This window comes from Pituophis catenifer, unplaced genomic scaffold (genome assembly GCF_029215685.1).
Source record: "Pituophis catenifer annectens isolate HBS135680 unplaced genomic scaffold, rPitCat1.0.hap2 SCAF_5, whole genome shotgun sequence".
Classification (NCBI taxonomy): domain Eukaryota; kingdom Metazoa; phylum Chordata; class Lepidosauria; order Squamata; family Colubridae; genus Pituophis; species Pituophis catenifer.
In genome coordinates, this window is record NW_027256885.1 from 107,172,273 (window position 1) to 107,188,146 (window position 15,874).

General features: G+C 41.2%; 1 protein-coding gene across 2 annotated transcripts in view; it reads left to right on the forward strand.

The window, feature by feature from the left end:
• The window catches only part of NFATC4 (nuclear factor of activated T cells 4), a 134,529-nt gene that overhangs the window by 28,193 nt on the left and 90,462 nt on the right, over positions 1–15,874 (forward strand). For both annotated transcript variants that reach the window (XM_070944362.1, XM_070944363.1), the window contains exon 3: positions 3,641–3,803. In XM_070944362.1, the coding sequence (XP_070800463.1) occupies positions 3,641–3,803 (163 nt within the window). The remainder of the gene's footprint in view (positions 1–3,640; positions 3,804–15,874) is intronic.

A 15,874-nucleotide genomic window follows, 5' to 3' on the forward strand; every position in this document is an offset into this window, starting at 1 on the left:
CCTTCCTAGGCAGGAAACACTACACCACTTCAGACAAATGGTTATCCAACATCTTTGTAAAAACTTCCAGTGTTGGAGCATTCACAACTTCTGGAGGCAAATTGTTCCACTGATTCATTGTTCTAACTGTCAGGAAATTTCTCCTTACTTCTAGGTTGCTTCTCTCCATGATTAGTTTCCACCCATTGCTTCTTGTCCTACCCTCAGGTGCTTTGGAGAATTGCTTGACTCCCTCTTCTTTGTGGCAGCCCCTGAGATATCGGAACACTGTTATCATGTCACCCCTACTCAGGGGTGAAATGCTCCCGGATTGGACCGGATCGCCCAATCCGGTAGCAATTTTTCCCTGTGGTTCGACGATCCGGTAGCGATTGCCGCCCGGGTATCATTATTTCCTGGTTTTAACCAGGAAGTAATGTTTTTTTACCTTTAAGGTTTTGAGCATGCGCAGAAGGTGTGCGCACCGGTGCTTCCAAACCGGTAAGGAAGGTAAGTAGATTTCACCCCTGCCCCTACTCCTCCTTTTCATAAGACTAGACATACCCAGTTCCAGCAACCGTTTTTCATATGTTTTAGCCTCCGGTCCCCTAATCACCTTTGTTGCACTTCTCTGCACTCTTTCTAGTGTCTCAACATCTTTTTTTACATCGTGGCGACCAAAACTGGATGCAGTATTCCAAGTGTGGCCTTATCAAAGCATTATAAAGTGGTACTAACACTTCATGTGATCTTGATTCTATCCCTCTGTTTATGCAGCCTAGAACTGTGTTGGCTTTTTTGGAAGCTGCTGCACACTGCTGGCTCATATTTAAATGGTTGTCCACTAGGACTCCAAGATCCCTCTCACAATTACTGTGTCATTTATAATTAGTGCTTTCCCAGAAGATGAGATAGAGTGAATGTAGGAAGGAAGAAGGAATTTAAAATGAAGATCTGAACTATTTGCTGATAACGGACCTATTAGGAGGACCTGCAACCTCTACTCACCAGTCAATTGGAATCAGAATCAGAATAGAGCTAGAAGGGACTTTGGAGGTCTTCTAGTTCAGGCCCCTGCTCAAGCAGGTGATCCTATATCATTTCAGACAAGTCACTGTCCAGTCTCTTTTTAAAAACCTCCAGTGATGAAGCACCCACGATTTCTGAAGGCCAGCTGTTTCACTGGTTAATTCCTTAGTCTGATACTTTGAAAGGCTTGAGGGAACCTTTGTAGGAATAAAGGAAAAATATCACTTGCTGGTTTCATTGACTATAAAGGTTATTTTTTTAAAAAATATAAGTAGTCTTTTACTTATGACTAGACATTTAACTATTATTTGGTTACAATGGTTACAGAAAGGCAGTGGTGGGATTCAAGTAATTTAACAACCGGTTCTCTGCCCTAATGATTTCTTCCAACAACCAGTTTGCCAAACTGCTCAGAAAGTTAACAACCAGTTCTCCCGAAGTGGTGAGAACTGGACACGCCCTGGTCACCTGCGTGATTTTGTATGCAAATGTATAGACTAAGTGCCTTCTGGGAGGGGAAGGGTGTTATGTATATAGTTTTGGCGGGAGATTTAAACAACAATAGGTCACTTGTGATTGGTCAACTGCCCGGCTGGCCGGGTATATAAGGAGGGTCCTTTGCCTGTAACTTTTGCTGAAGTCTCACTCTATATTAAAGAGCTGTTGTCACTACCTTCCTTCTGCCTCCTCAATCGCCCAACACAACAAGAACGGTTGTTGGAACTGGGTATGTCTAGTCTTATGAAAAGAAGGACTAGGGGAGACATAATAGCAGTGTTCTAATATTTCAGGGGCTGCCACAAAGAAGAGGGGATCAAGCTATTCTCCAAAGCACCTGAGGGTAGGACAAGAAGCAATGGGTGGAAACTAATCAAGGAGAGAAGCAACTTAGAACTAAGGAGAAATTTCCTGACAGTTAGAACAATTAATCAGTGCAACAACTTGCCTCCAGAAGTTGCGAATGCTCCAACACTGGAAGTTTTTAAGAAGATGTTGGATAACCATTTGTCTGAAGTGGTGTAGGGTTTCCTGCCTAAGCAGGGGGTTGGACTAGAAGAAATCCAAGGTCCCTTCCAACTCTGTTATTCTATTCTATTCTATTCTATTCTATTCTATTCTATTCTATTCTATTCTATTCTATTCTATTCTATTCTATTCTATTCTATTCTATTCTATTCTATTCTATTCTATTCTATTCTATTCTATTCTATTCTATTCTATTTTGAGGCAGTATATCCTCAGAATGCAAAGTTCTAAGACCAGGAGTAAACACAAGTAATCCTTGATTTACAACCACAATGGAGCCCATAATGTCTCAGTTGCTAAGTGAGTTTTGCCACATTTTATGACTTTCCTTGTCACAGTTGTTAAGTGAATTACTACAGTTGTTATATGTCAGTAACACGGTTGTTAAGTGAATCCGGCTTGCCCATTGATTTTTCTTATCAGAAGGTTATAAAATGTGATTACATGACTCCAGGACACTGCAACATTCACAAATATGAGTCAGTTATCAAGCATCTAAATTTTGATCACGTGACCATGGGGATGCTGCAACGGTCATAAATCTGAACAACGGTCATTGGTCACTTTTTTCAATGCCACGGTAACTTCAAACGGTCACTAAACAAATTGGTTGTAAATTGAGGATTACCTGTATTTTTTGTCACAGAATAAAAGATCGATAAACTTTAGTGCTAAAGAGCAAAGCTCTTCTTGCTCTGAAAATCTGACATAAGGGAAGTTGGAATATAATTGGATTTTCCTTCTACTAAGTTAAAATACCTCTCCAGATGAACTGGGACAGCAATATTTTAAATATTTAAATATAAACGGTTACAGGAAGTGGGCATGGCTAGTCTAGTGAAGAGAAGGACCAGGGGAGACATACTAGCAGTGTTTCAATATTTGAGGGGCTTCCACAAAGAGGAGGGGGTCAAGTTTTTCCCAAAGCACCTGAAGGCCAGACAAGGAATAATGGATGGAAACTGATCAAGGAGAGATTCAACCTAGAAATAAGGAGAAATTTTCTGACAGTGAAAACAATCAGCCAATGGAACAGAAGTTGCCTTCAGAAGTTGTGGGGGCTTCATCACTGGAAGCTTTCAAGAAGAGATTGGACTGCCATTTGTCAGAAATGGTGTAGGGTCTCCTGCTTAGGCAGGGGGGTTGGACTAGATGACCCACATGGTCCCTTCCAACTCCGTTAATCTGTTAAAATACTTGCAGTAGAAGTTCTTCCTGTATTAGCTAGGAAGTAAATGTTCTGAATCCAGTAGTTATGAACCCTAGAGGTGGGAAGACGTTTTAAGACTTGTAGTAGCAGCAGATGTGATGATTTGGGGGAGGGAATATGTCATTGTGCTGGTGTGTGGCTTGGATTTTGAACTGAACTCTAATTTTACCTAAAATATGGTAAAACCCATATTTTATGCCGAAAGGAGACCAGGTTCAATTCATAGCAGCTACACAAGTCACCAAGTTTTGGAAAAAAGATGCAGGGATGACAGCCTTTTTGGCTTCCTGAATCTGCTCAATCTTACCTGCCCATTGACCTGACAACCATCTGTCCCACCTTGTAGAGACGGTCTATCAAGGTCAACCTCAAATGCCTTTCTGCTTTTCTCAACAGATCTTCTGCTCTTCCACCTCTCGACTGGCCTCTCCCCAGTCAGTATGAGCAGTATGAACTGAAGATCGAAGTGCAGCCTCGAACTCATCACCGGGCCCACTATGAGACGGAGGGCAGCAGGGGTGCTGTGAAAGCCACCCCAGGAGGACATCCTGTGGTGAAGGTAACTGAGGGATGAGATGATAGGCGTAATTTCTTATTAGCTGCCATGACAGCCTTTTGATCATAAACAGCAGTACATTAAAGACAGAGGAGGTATTCAGCCGGTTCGGACAAGTTTGGGTGAACCAGTAGCAGAAATTTGGACTGGTTTGTTGAACCGGCAAATACCACCTCTGGTTGGCTCCACCCCTTCCCACCCGCTCACTGCTCGCCGGAGGGACAGCATCACGGCAGAGCTACTCGGAAGGCAGCCATACTGTGGTGTCCCTTTAAGGTACTTCGACACGGGGGGAGGGGGACCATAAAGGGACAGGCTGCATAAACTGCCCTTTCTGCCCATTCTGTGGGCGTGACTTGGTGGGCGTGGCTTGGTGTGGGTCATGTGACTGAGTGAGGCGTGGCCAACTTGGTGTCACTCACAGCAAGGTGCCACCCCACCAAGCCAAGCCATGCCCACCAAGCCACGCCCACAGAAACGGTAGTAGAAAAATTTGAATCCCACCACTGATTAAAGAGCCAGTTTGGTCTAGCGGTTAAGGCACCAGGTTAGAAAGCTGTCTATGGAGATTCTCAGTCATCCAGGTCATGGTTGTCCCAAAGGTGCTTTTTCAAGAGACAACTGGGCTTTCTGGTTTTTCTTTGAAGACGTTTCACTTCTCTTCCAAGAAGCTTCTTCAGCTCTGACTGAATGGTGGGGAATGGAAGGATTTATATTCCCTGCAGACAGCTGGTCATTTGCATTCTTTTAGCGAGTCATTAAGGTCACTTGGAGGTTTATCTGTGTCATCAGGGTCACCTGAGTGGTGCAAATGGGTGTGGAGCCTTCTTGGAACTGTTGAAAGGACTGTGTTGTAGATTGGAGATAGATGATGTCGTATCCTTCTCCCTCTGTTAAGAGAAGGCTGTTCAATTTTGACATAGATGGCCTAATCTATGTGAAAATTAGAAAGGTTAGAAAGCTGGAGACCATGAGTTCTAGTCTCTTCTTAGCCATGAAAGCCAATGTCTGACCTTGGGCCAGTCAACTCTCTCTCAGCCCAACTTACCTTACAGGACTGTTGTTGTGAGAAAATAGGAGGAGAAAGGCATATTGGGTACATTCACCACTTTGAGTTACTTGAAAAAAACAACAGAGGTGGGATATAAATTAATATTTAGGGTTATTCAGAATATTTAATATTTAGAGTATTCAGGAGGGACGTGGTGGCTCAGTGGCTAAGACACTGAGCTTGTCGATTGAAAGGTCGGCAGTTCAGCAGTTCGAATCCCTAGTGCCGTGTAACGGGGTGAGCTCCCGTTACTTGTCCCAGCTTCTGCCAACCTAGCAGTTCGAAACCACATAAAAAAATGCAAGTAGAAAAATAGGGACCACCTTTGGTGGGAAGGTAACAGCATTCTGTGCACCTTTGGCATTTAGTCATGCCAGCCACATGACCACGGAGACGTCTTTGGACAGCGCTGTCTCTTAGGCTTTGAAACAGAGATGAGCCAGGAGTCAGGAACGTATGTGCGAGGGGAACCTTTACCTTTATTATAAATTAATAAAATAAATGGTCCCTCATCAGGGCTCCTTCTAAGTCACGATTAAGATAACTACAATTGAGTTCATTTGCATGATGGTTTCCAAATACAGTGGCTGAGTTTGGACAACATTGCTAAGCCAAAAGTCAAGGAATCACAGATCTCCAGATATCTTAGATTTATACAGGTACTTTATGCTGAAAGAAGCTGAATTTAACAGGAGTTGTCAGATTTCAAGTCCCATCACACTCATTGCCGCTAACAAACAATGGGCATTGTAGTCCAACTTCTAAAACAATGCTTTTCACTTGAGATTGTGTGGGACAGTCTCACTTTTGAATGCTTTTACAACTCTGTGCTCAGCATCGGAGTCAGAGGTGGTATTCAGCCAGTTCAGACTGATTCGGGCGAACCGGTAGCGGTGACTGCCCCGGCGTAATGCTGTCAGATCTAGCCACGTTTTCGAGGCCGGGCACATGTGTGGAAGGCGCGCGCACGAACAAAGCACATGCGCGGAAGGCCGGACAAATGCGGGGAAGGCGTGCGCACACGCAGCTAAACGGTGGTAAGAATATGTGAAACCCATTGCTGATCAGAGTCCATCAGAACTCTACTATCTCAGGATAAAAGGGAGAAGGATACGATTTTTCATCCATCTTTTCCCCTTATGTGCTAGCATGATGTTTCTTAACCTTAGCAACTTTAAGGTCTATGGACTTCAACTCCCAGATTTCCCCAGACAGCATACTGACTGGGGGTTTCTGGGAGTTGAAATCCACACAGCTTAAAATTGCCAAAATTGAGAAACACTGTGCCAGGTTTTCTTTCCATTGTTGGCAAGGAACTTGGAACAAACTTTTTTTTTTCATTTTCCTTCAGAAATACATTCTCCAACCACATCTTTCTGTGTCTATGAGACTGAGGCCAAATTCTAAGTCTTAGATTCGGGTCATATAACCAGAGAGGGATGTTTTATGTACATAAATGCTCTATAAAATGCAAGTTGTTTTGTTTAAGTTGGATTCACATGTTCTCCCTTCCTTCAGACATACATCAAAATAGAACATCAACGATACAAATTTCTCTCTCAAATTAGGTAAATTGTACATATCTCTTCCAGTTTGAGTTGTATTTATAGTAGTGGCCAAAATTGTGGAAACCTTTTGGGAAAAGTGTATTTTCTAAAACTAGCTAATAACACCACTTTTTTTTTTTGGAGTAGTACCATAAAATTATATATCAATGGAAAGATAATTTAATCAAGAATGTAATGCAATAACTTGTATGAAGGATTTGCTATTGGGTATTTGCTTTATACAGTTACAGTATAAAGAAGAAAAGTGAAACACGTAGAAAAAACAAATATGATTATCTTGAAACTCCAAAAAAAAAAAAAAAGTGGTATTATTAGCCATCAAACCTCAAAAATACGCTTTTTCCAAATGGTTTCCACAATTTTGGCCACTACTGTAGTAGCTAGAAAGAGGTGCACAATTTTCTCTTTGTCTTGATTTAACCTTGAACTTAAGGCAAGACTTTTCCTGAGCATATTCTGATGCCTTTCTGAAGTCATCCCATACCATATTTTTTGGAGTATAAGATGCATCGGAGTATAAGACGCACCTTAGTTTTTGGGGAGGAAAATAAGAAAAAAGCTGATTGGCAGGTGGATCAGCCTCCCAGAATACCCCCAATCAGCTGTTCCCAGAGGTGAATTTTAGCAACAGGTTCCTTGGTTGTGAGCTCTGTGCCTTGCTTTTTTTTTTTTCTTTGCTTTTTTTTCTGCCTCTGAAACTTCTGAAACTCAGTTTCAGAAAAAAAAAATTTTCCTGCCTCTGAAAGCCTTCGAAACAGAGCTCCAGAAAAAAAGCCTCTGAAGCTCTGTTTGGGGGCTTCTTTTCTGAAGCTCTGTTTGGGGGCTTCTTTTCTGAAGCTCTGGGGGCTTCTTTTCTGAAGCTTCGTTTCTGATGCTTTTTTCAGCCTCTGAAACCTCCATTTGAGAAGCTGGGTGGGGCTACATTCAGAGTATAAGACGCACCCAGATTTTCACCCTCTTTTTTGGGGGGGAAAAGGTGCGTTTTATATTCCGAAAAATACGGTAATTACAATTCCATCTTTTTTTTTTACATTACAAACGGTGTTGCCTTCAAGAAGAGTGATTTAACAACTTATTGCCCTGAAGATTTTTTTTTAATTTTTAAAAACCTTTATTGTTAAAAAAAAATTTGTACATGATGGAACCGTTTTGGCGATATCTCCGCCATATAAAGTATAACACAAGTCTCTTATGTATTCAGTATACATTACTACTTACTAATACACATACTTAACCTCTTATACACGCTTACATTTACATACTATATTACATATATTGCCTTTTGTTTCAATCTATGCATCCTCATTCTTACTCGTTCCGACTTCTATTCCTTAAGTCTAACCATTGATAAAATCTATTCCAAATCTCATAGTATTCTGTCTCTCCTTTGTTTTTCAGTTCAAAGCATCAATCTATCACATTCTGCACAGTCAAGTATTTTCTTTATTTATTTCCATTTCTTTAGGTATGTTTTCACTCTTCCACTGTTGGGCATAAACTATTCTCGCTGCTGTTGTGACATGCAATATTAAATATGTGAACTCTTTACTTAGATCTTCTTCTATAATTCCTAATAGGAATAATTCTGGTTTGAGTTCCAATCTCTGTCCGGTCATTTCTTCCAACCACATTCGAATCTTTTGCCAGTATTCTTTTGCTCTTTTACATGTCCACCACATGTGGTAGTAAGTGCCCGGTATTTGGTCACATTTCCAGCATTTAGGTGATACATTTTTGTACATTTTGGCTAGCCTAGCTGGTGGTAGGTGCGACCTGTAAAACATTTTATATAAGTTCTCTTTGTACAATGTGGCCCCCTGCAATATTTTTTTTCAGTGTTTTATGAATCCCTTTTCATTTCACTTCCAATCTCCAGCAGTTATTTGTTGCTTGTTTGTTTGTGTGCACATGTGTGTGTCTGTGTGGTATGACATTTTCAGACATGGAATAATCTGCAAAGCAGAGTCAGAGCTGTTGGAGAGGTTTGCGGGAACAGGAATTGGAGGGGGTGGGAAGTCTCGTTGGAAAAGCTTCATCCAGAAATCCGAAAGATGAAAACTATTCCCACTTCAAAGTCTTCCCTTGCTGTGTACAAAGCAACAAAACAAAACCGAGCGCAAATGTCACATATTCCCCCCCCCCTTTCAGAACTTGTGAAATAGATGCCGACTATATTTAGCTTACAGAAACCTTTTCTTTTAAATAGGGGAATGAGTGGGTGATATTTGGCCAGCTTGAGCTCGTAATGAGAAGAAAGAAAGATGGAAAAATTGGGTTTTCAGGCTGATGTCCTTTGGGTGCATGTGTCTCTCTGGTTATGTTGGACTACAACCCCTGTCAACCACCAGGATGAGATAGGACAATGGGAATTGTAGTGTTGAATTGGGTATGTCTAGTCTAGTGAAAAGAAGGACTAGGGGTGACATGATAGCAGTTTTCCTATAGTTGAGGGACTGCCACTAAAAAAAAGAGGGGGTCAATCTAATCTCCAAAGCACCTGAAGGCAGGACAAGAAGCAATGGATGGAAACTCATCAAGGTGAGAAGCAATCTAGAACTAAGGAGAAATTTCCTCACAATTAGAACAATTAATCAGTGGAATGGCTTTCCTTCAGAAGTTGTGGGTGCTCCAACATTGGAACTTTTTAAGAAGAGATTGGACAGCCATTTGTTTGAAATGGTATAGGGTTTCCTGCCTGAGCAGGGGATTGAACTAGAAGACCTCCAAGGTCCCTTACAACTCTGCTATTCTGTTATATGTTCTATCTTATGCCACCTGAACTGTTAAAATCATTTTTTAAAAAAATAACCCCCAGTGGTATGCATAACATACTCTAACTACAACATTACACCACTGTGATGAACGAAACAAGAGTTAGTTACTTACTTAACCAGTGTGTGTGTAATAATTATTAATGTATTTAAAATAGGACTAAAACAGGTTGGACTAGAAGACCTCCAAGGTCCCTTCCAACTCTATTATTCTGTTAGTCTGCCACATCTAGAAACTGATATGACCATCATGACATATTCAGTGTATTAGATCCCAGTCTTTCTTCCTCACACATAACACGATCCACTTTAATCCTTCGATTTTTTTTTGTTTGTGACATTTTTTTTCATCCTGGTGAACTGGTCAGAAAGAAAAGAGTGTCTCTCTGGCTTTGATCAATTAATCTCCTCACCCTCCCGTTTCGATGTTGCGTTCCTGGGCTGGGCTTGCTTCAATCTCCCCTTCCAGGCCACATCCCCGGGATGTGTCAAATCTGCCCTTTCCCACGCTCAGATTCCTAAATCGCAGTATTGCTTTTCTCCGTCCATCCATCTCCCTACGTCATGAGATTGTGAGCTGCAGAGAAAACAAGAGGTGGTGGAAGAGATGGAAAAGCTTGGGCACAAACAAAAGACTTCTTACTCCTGCACTTTTCTGACCAATTCCTCAGTTTTCCAGGTTCACTTTTTCTGGAAGGATCAATTCCTGCATTGTTAAGATTTCTGGGTTTTTTTAAATTATTATTATTTTTTTAAAATCAAAGCTTTTCCCCCGTCCCTTTCCATTTTACAGTACCGCTGCAGTTTGCTTGCTTCTAATTTTTCTTCAAACCGCCCCCCATCCCATCCACTTCCAAAGTTGGCAAGCTGCTCCTCTTGAGTTTCCCTCCCTCCAGCCCCCTCCAGCTTTGTGGAATGTTCCATCTGCAGTAATGTTTGGTGGGGGAGAGAAATGTAAAAAGGGAGCGTCTCAAATCGAGTGCAGCTGTGACTGCTTGGCTTCTGATGGAAAACATCTGGCCAACCCCTTGAGGTGAGACCGCCAAACTGCTGAAGTCACCAGCTGCGCTGTTGTGGGTTCCTGAGGAAGGGATAGTGGCGGTGACGGCAGGGAATGACTGGTATAGAGGAGGCTTAATTTAAGACAGGGATTTGCCCTCTAGCCTATTTTTAAATTACAGGAATTTAGCCTTCTGGAGAAGCTGAAGGACGCATCACAGTCAGCCCTTCCCTTTCAACTAAATCGTGATAACTAATTCAGGTGCCCCTTTTCTCCTCCTACTGGTTGGAAGTGGTGATGGGTGCCAACTAAATCTGGAATTCTTTATTTTTTTGCATCCAGAGATTAATTCAGGTCTCTTTCTGCTACATGCATGCCCTGAGCACTTTCCCCCCACTGAAATCTTGGCATTTTCAAGGATACGTAATCTGAATAGAGCTGGAAGGGACCTTGGAGGTCTTCTAGTCCAATCCCCTGCTCAAGCAGGAGACCCTGTACCATTTCAGACAGGTGGCTGTCCAGTCTTTTCTTTTTTTTTATTGAAAAGTTTTTTAAAAATTTACACATATTTTCCCTTCCCTCCTCCCCCCTCCTGCCCCAACCCTCTCCCCCCCCCCCGGACTTCCCAGAGCAAATACAGGATATAGCATTTAACAAACATATATAAAAAAACATAAGCTAACTATCTATAGATTTATCTCCCTTTTGCACTTTAACTCCCCTTGTTCATATCTGAATATAACTATTTAAACCAATTATTGCTTGAAAATAATCAATCCAACTTCATTCTTGTCCGTTCTTCAATAATAAGCAAGTCTTCTTTCTTCCAGCATTGCACAATCAGAACCCAATTACAATTAACCATCACATCTCCAACCCTTACTTATATTAACACATTAACAAAATATTTTAACCAATCTCAAATAAATTATATTGTAAAAACCTTATTTTTACTTTTTACCCCATAAACTCATATTGATTCTTCCTGGAAACTTTCCTTACTTAATAGCTTTGCATAAACTTATTCATCTTATTCTCTACAAATCCACTGCTTATAATCAAATAACATCTTCACTATTTGATATCTATAAAAAATATTGTAAAAACCTTCCCTCAACCCTTGCACCACTTATATTTTCCTTATAACCCACAAGTTTATATTTATTCTTCAACAAAACATTCTTTATAAGCTTATATAAATTTTTCAGCAAAGCATTCCTTGAAATATAACTTTAGTGTTAATATACTTCAGGACAAAAGTGAAAGTTTGGTCAGTAGCCCATAACAATTCAAACGTAACATTACTTAATATAACTTTTCAAGACAAATCATGTCCCTAAATATAAGTAAATCATTCATTTACACTATAACATAACTTTTCAAAACAAATCATATCCCTAAATACAGGTCTAGTCATTCATTTTCACTACTACTATCCTCCCCAGGCAAAAAGATTGTAATTTTTCCATCTCGATTTTTTCCTGACTTTTTTGCGAACCTTCTTCTTCAGTCTTATTCCTCCATCTTCTTTTATTTTTATAAGTTCTTGAGTTTTCAGCTGAAGTTGCTGTACCATACAATCTTGTTCTCTTCGCAAAGTAATTCCTTTCATTAAACACACCTCTTTAACTGCGATTGAGAGTCCATTTTTGTAAAAAAGTTGTAAAATTCCACTTTGAATCCTCCTTCTTATATTAGAGATCCCAACACCTCCTGACAATTTTCCAGTTGACTGTATCAAAGCCTCTGGAGAAATCTCTCTCAATATTTCCTGGTTACGCTCCTTCAAACCTCTCAGCCTTTCCTTCTTAATTTGAAAAACATCCATTCCATTTTCCAAAGGCACATTAAACTGGATTGTTTCTTCCACCTCTTCATTCAGCAACTCACTATTATTTGGCAACTGAAATACCGATACAGTATCTTCGCTTGTAACTTTGTTTCGAACTTGAATAAAATCCTTGTTGAAAAACCCTTCCATTCTTTCCAACACGGAGGTAAATGATTCTAAAATTTCTTTAAAGAAATCCTCAATCAATATTTGTGTATTTACTGATGTTTGTAATAGTGAGCCTTCATCACTTTCAAAAAAACCAGCCATTTTTTTTTTATCCATCCACCTTGAACAATGCTGGGTGTTAACAGCTTTATCGAGAGTTAACTTTCACTTTCACACCCTATTAAGCACAAGCGCCATTTTCTTCACTCCTTTAAGCAGCTTCAAAAAGTAGCAATTTAAGTGTGGAATTAAGGGTTTGTTACTTGCGATTGTCTGTTCTCCTGTCTTCACTCCGTCTGCATAGATAATCAACTTAGATCTCAATAAAGATTGCAGAAGTGGTCGCAATGTTTTTTTCTGCTTAAAGCAGAAGTGCCCTGGATCTCGGAGTTTCACCGGACTTCCTGGGGAGCTCTCACCCTCCGAGCCCCCAAAACTATTTCAGGGGCTTTCGGGGAGCTCTACCCCCATCCGATTACTCTCCTTTCCCTCTTCCCCGGGGAAAAGGTTTTCCAGCCGCCAGACAGCTGGTTTGCGCTGTCAGGGCGGCTTTACAAGATCACAGGGCTGGCGCTCCGAGAGAGAGCATCCAGCAACATCGGAAGTGCCACCGGAAGTCCTGTCCAGTCTTTTCTTAAAAACCTCCAGTGATGAAGCACCTACAACTTCTGAAGGAAAGCTCTTCCACTGGTTAATTGTCCACACAATTAGGAAATTTCTCCTTAATTTCAGGTTGTTTCTCTCCTTGATTAGTTTCCAAACAGAAGGATGGAAGGCTGAGTCAACCTTGAGCCCGTGGGAATCGAACTACCGAACTGCTGGTAGCCGGCTCTTGAAGATGACTACAGAACATCTTATGAGCTGCAGTGGCACAGTGCAGTACTGCAGGCTACTTCTGCTGCCTGCCAGCTGCCTGCAATTTGGCAGTTCAAATCTCACCAGGCTCAAGGTTGACTCAGCCGTCCATCCTTCTGAGGTCGGTAAAATCAGGCAGATGCCACGAAGCAAGGCATCATGGGAGACTGTAAAACACTGTAGAGTGGTATATAAGTCTAAATGCTATTGCTATTGCTATCATCTATTAGACTAATAGTCTGCCTTGTGCAGTTGGTAGATCACCATGAGAACAAATTACTGGACTAGATGGTCCAGTGGTAGGATCCAGCAAGAATTAATTATGCTTTTGATAACTCTGGACAGTGTGAAAAAACAAAATCCTCACCACAAAAATAAATTAGTACATCCAAATTAGTACAGGTAGTTCTTGACTTACAACCTTTCATTTAATGACTGTTTGAAGTTACAACAACACAGAAAAAAGTGACATGACCATTTTTCACACTTACGACCATTGCAGAATCCCTATGATCATGTGATCAAAATCCAAGCACCAAACCTGTTGAATAAGGAGATTACGGAAGGAGAGATAGAGATTGTGATCAAGAGGCAGAAGGCCTGTAAAACCCCTGGTACTGATGGCTTGCCTGCAGAGATTTATAAAACCTTTACAGATCTATACATAAAATATATGAAAGAAATTTTTAATATAGTATTGATGGAGTCTAAGGCTCCCAAATCATGGCTAGAGGCCTATATTTCTTTAATACTGAAGGAAGGGGGGACCACACTCTGATACATAACTATAGGCCCATCTCACTTTTAAACGCCGACTATAAAATTTTTGCAACTGTAATGGCAGCTAGATTTAAGAGATACCTTAGCGAATTCATCCATATAGATCAAAATGGTTTTCTACCAGCCAGACAGTTGAAAGATAATGTATGTGTCAGGTTTCGTTGCTATCTTAAATAAACTTCATTCTCAAACGCAAGGTCTCTAATGAATCTTTTTTTTTTATTTAAGACTAGGAGAATGACATCCCTGAACTCTTTGTGCAGCCAAAACTGGCCCCCTCCTTCCAAACCCCTCCCTTTCCGTTCTTCAACCCCAATGTCTCATTGGCCATCGTGTAGATCCATCTCTTCGTCCCAAGCACTTTCTTTTCACAGGAATTTCCCCCCTGCCTCTGTCACCCAGGTAACGCTATCTAGTAAAGAGCAGGGAACTAGGTAAAAGTTCATCTCAGCATTAAAGCAAAGCTTCTCCCTCTTTCATTCATGTCAGCGCTGGAGGAGAACATAATTTGGAACGCTGACATCACGGATCATAATGGATGCCCTGGAATATTACAAGGCTCACCCTGAGAAGCAGGCGGCATTCCTCTTTTTGGATGCCCAGAAAGCCTTCGATAGGGTCAATTGGAATTATCTTATATCACAATTGGAATATATGGAGGTTGGCGATCATTTCATAAATGCAATCCAGGCAATTTATAGTCAACAGAAGGCCAAGATTTTGGTCAATGGAGAAGAGTCGGAGGAGGTGACGATAGCGAAGGGAACGAGACAAGGCTGCCCACTCTCCCCATTGCTGTTTATATTCATGCTAGAACCTTTACTTAGGTCAATAAGACAAGAGGTTTGTATAAGAGGATTGAAGATCAGAGAACAAGAATACAAGGTCCAGGCGGACTTCTGGTTTGGTCTTCGCCGCCGCCAGACGGTCTTTTTTTAGACTGCCAGCCCCGCTGTCCGTAAAGAGCCGCTTCGAGAAAGGAGAAGCGGCTCGAAAAGCTCCAAATCCGAAGGGAATTGTGTGCAGAGCCGGCGGCATCTGGTTGAGCCCCTGTGAAGCCCCCAGACTGCTTTTTTTGCTTCTGGGGGAGGAAACAGGCGCGGCTCCCTCTCCAGCACGCTGAAGCTCCGGACCTTGGGGACGCTTCTACCTTGTAGAACAAGACGGCGTGGCCATCCAAACAAGCGAAAGTAAAGTAAATCTTCAAATTGAACAGGGCGAAATCGGGACTTGAACCTCAAAACCGCAAGTATTTTTGCTGTGCTGTGCTAGCCCTGTGATTAAGTTTAAGTGGGAGAGTGAAAGTTTCCTGAAAATGGCGCCCAGCTTCAGCGTAGAGGAATGCTGAAAGTGAAAGTGGATTTGCCTAGTTACTCTAATACGTTACAAAGTCTCACTGCTTGTAACAACTGAAGAGAAAGGACTAAAAGATTACAATAAGCAAGCTTGATTTTGACTTAATTTTATTTTTTAATCTGATCAAACCTGGGGGAATTCTTTAGAGGACTTTGTGGAGGAAGAAGGGAAAGAAGAACCTCCCTTTTTGAAAAAGTTAGGCTACGTGGCAGAATGGCTTCTAAACAGACAAAGCAAGACACGAAGGAGGCAGGGGGGGGCTCTCCCACCCATAAGCCACAACAACAGCCTTCTAGCCAGCAGAGCCAGAGAAAAGAGATTGATCTTGAAAGTTTGAAAGAGTTTATTGCCCAGGCTTTGATGAAACAAGATGAAAATTTGGATGAGAAGTTTAAAAAGTCACAACAGGAAATTAAGCAGGAGATTAAAGAAATTAAAGAGGTGGTGCAAGAAAAATATGAAAAGGTGACTAAAAAATTAATGACAGTTGTGACTGGACTGTCAGATGCAATTATTAAAACTGATAAAAAAGTGGAGGAACTCAGATCAGAAATGAATGATAAAAAGAAGGAGACTGATTGTAAAATCTTTGATGCTGACAATAAAATGCAGAGACTTGAAAATGAGATTACAATGATGCAGTTCAGGTCTATGGAATTTGCCATAAGGCTGAGAGGTATAAGAGAGAATGATA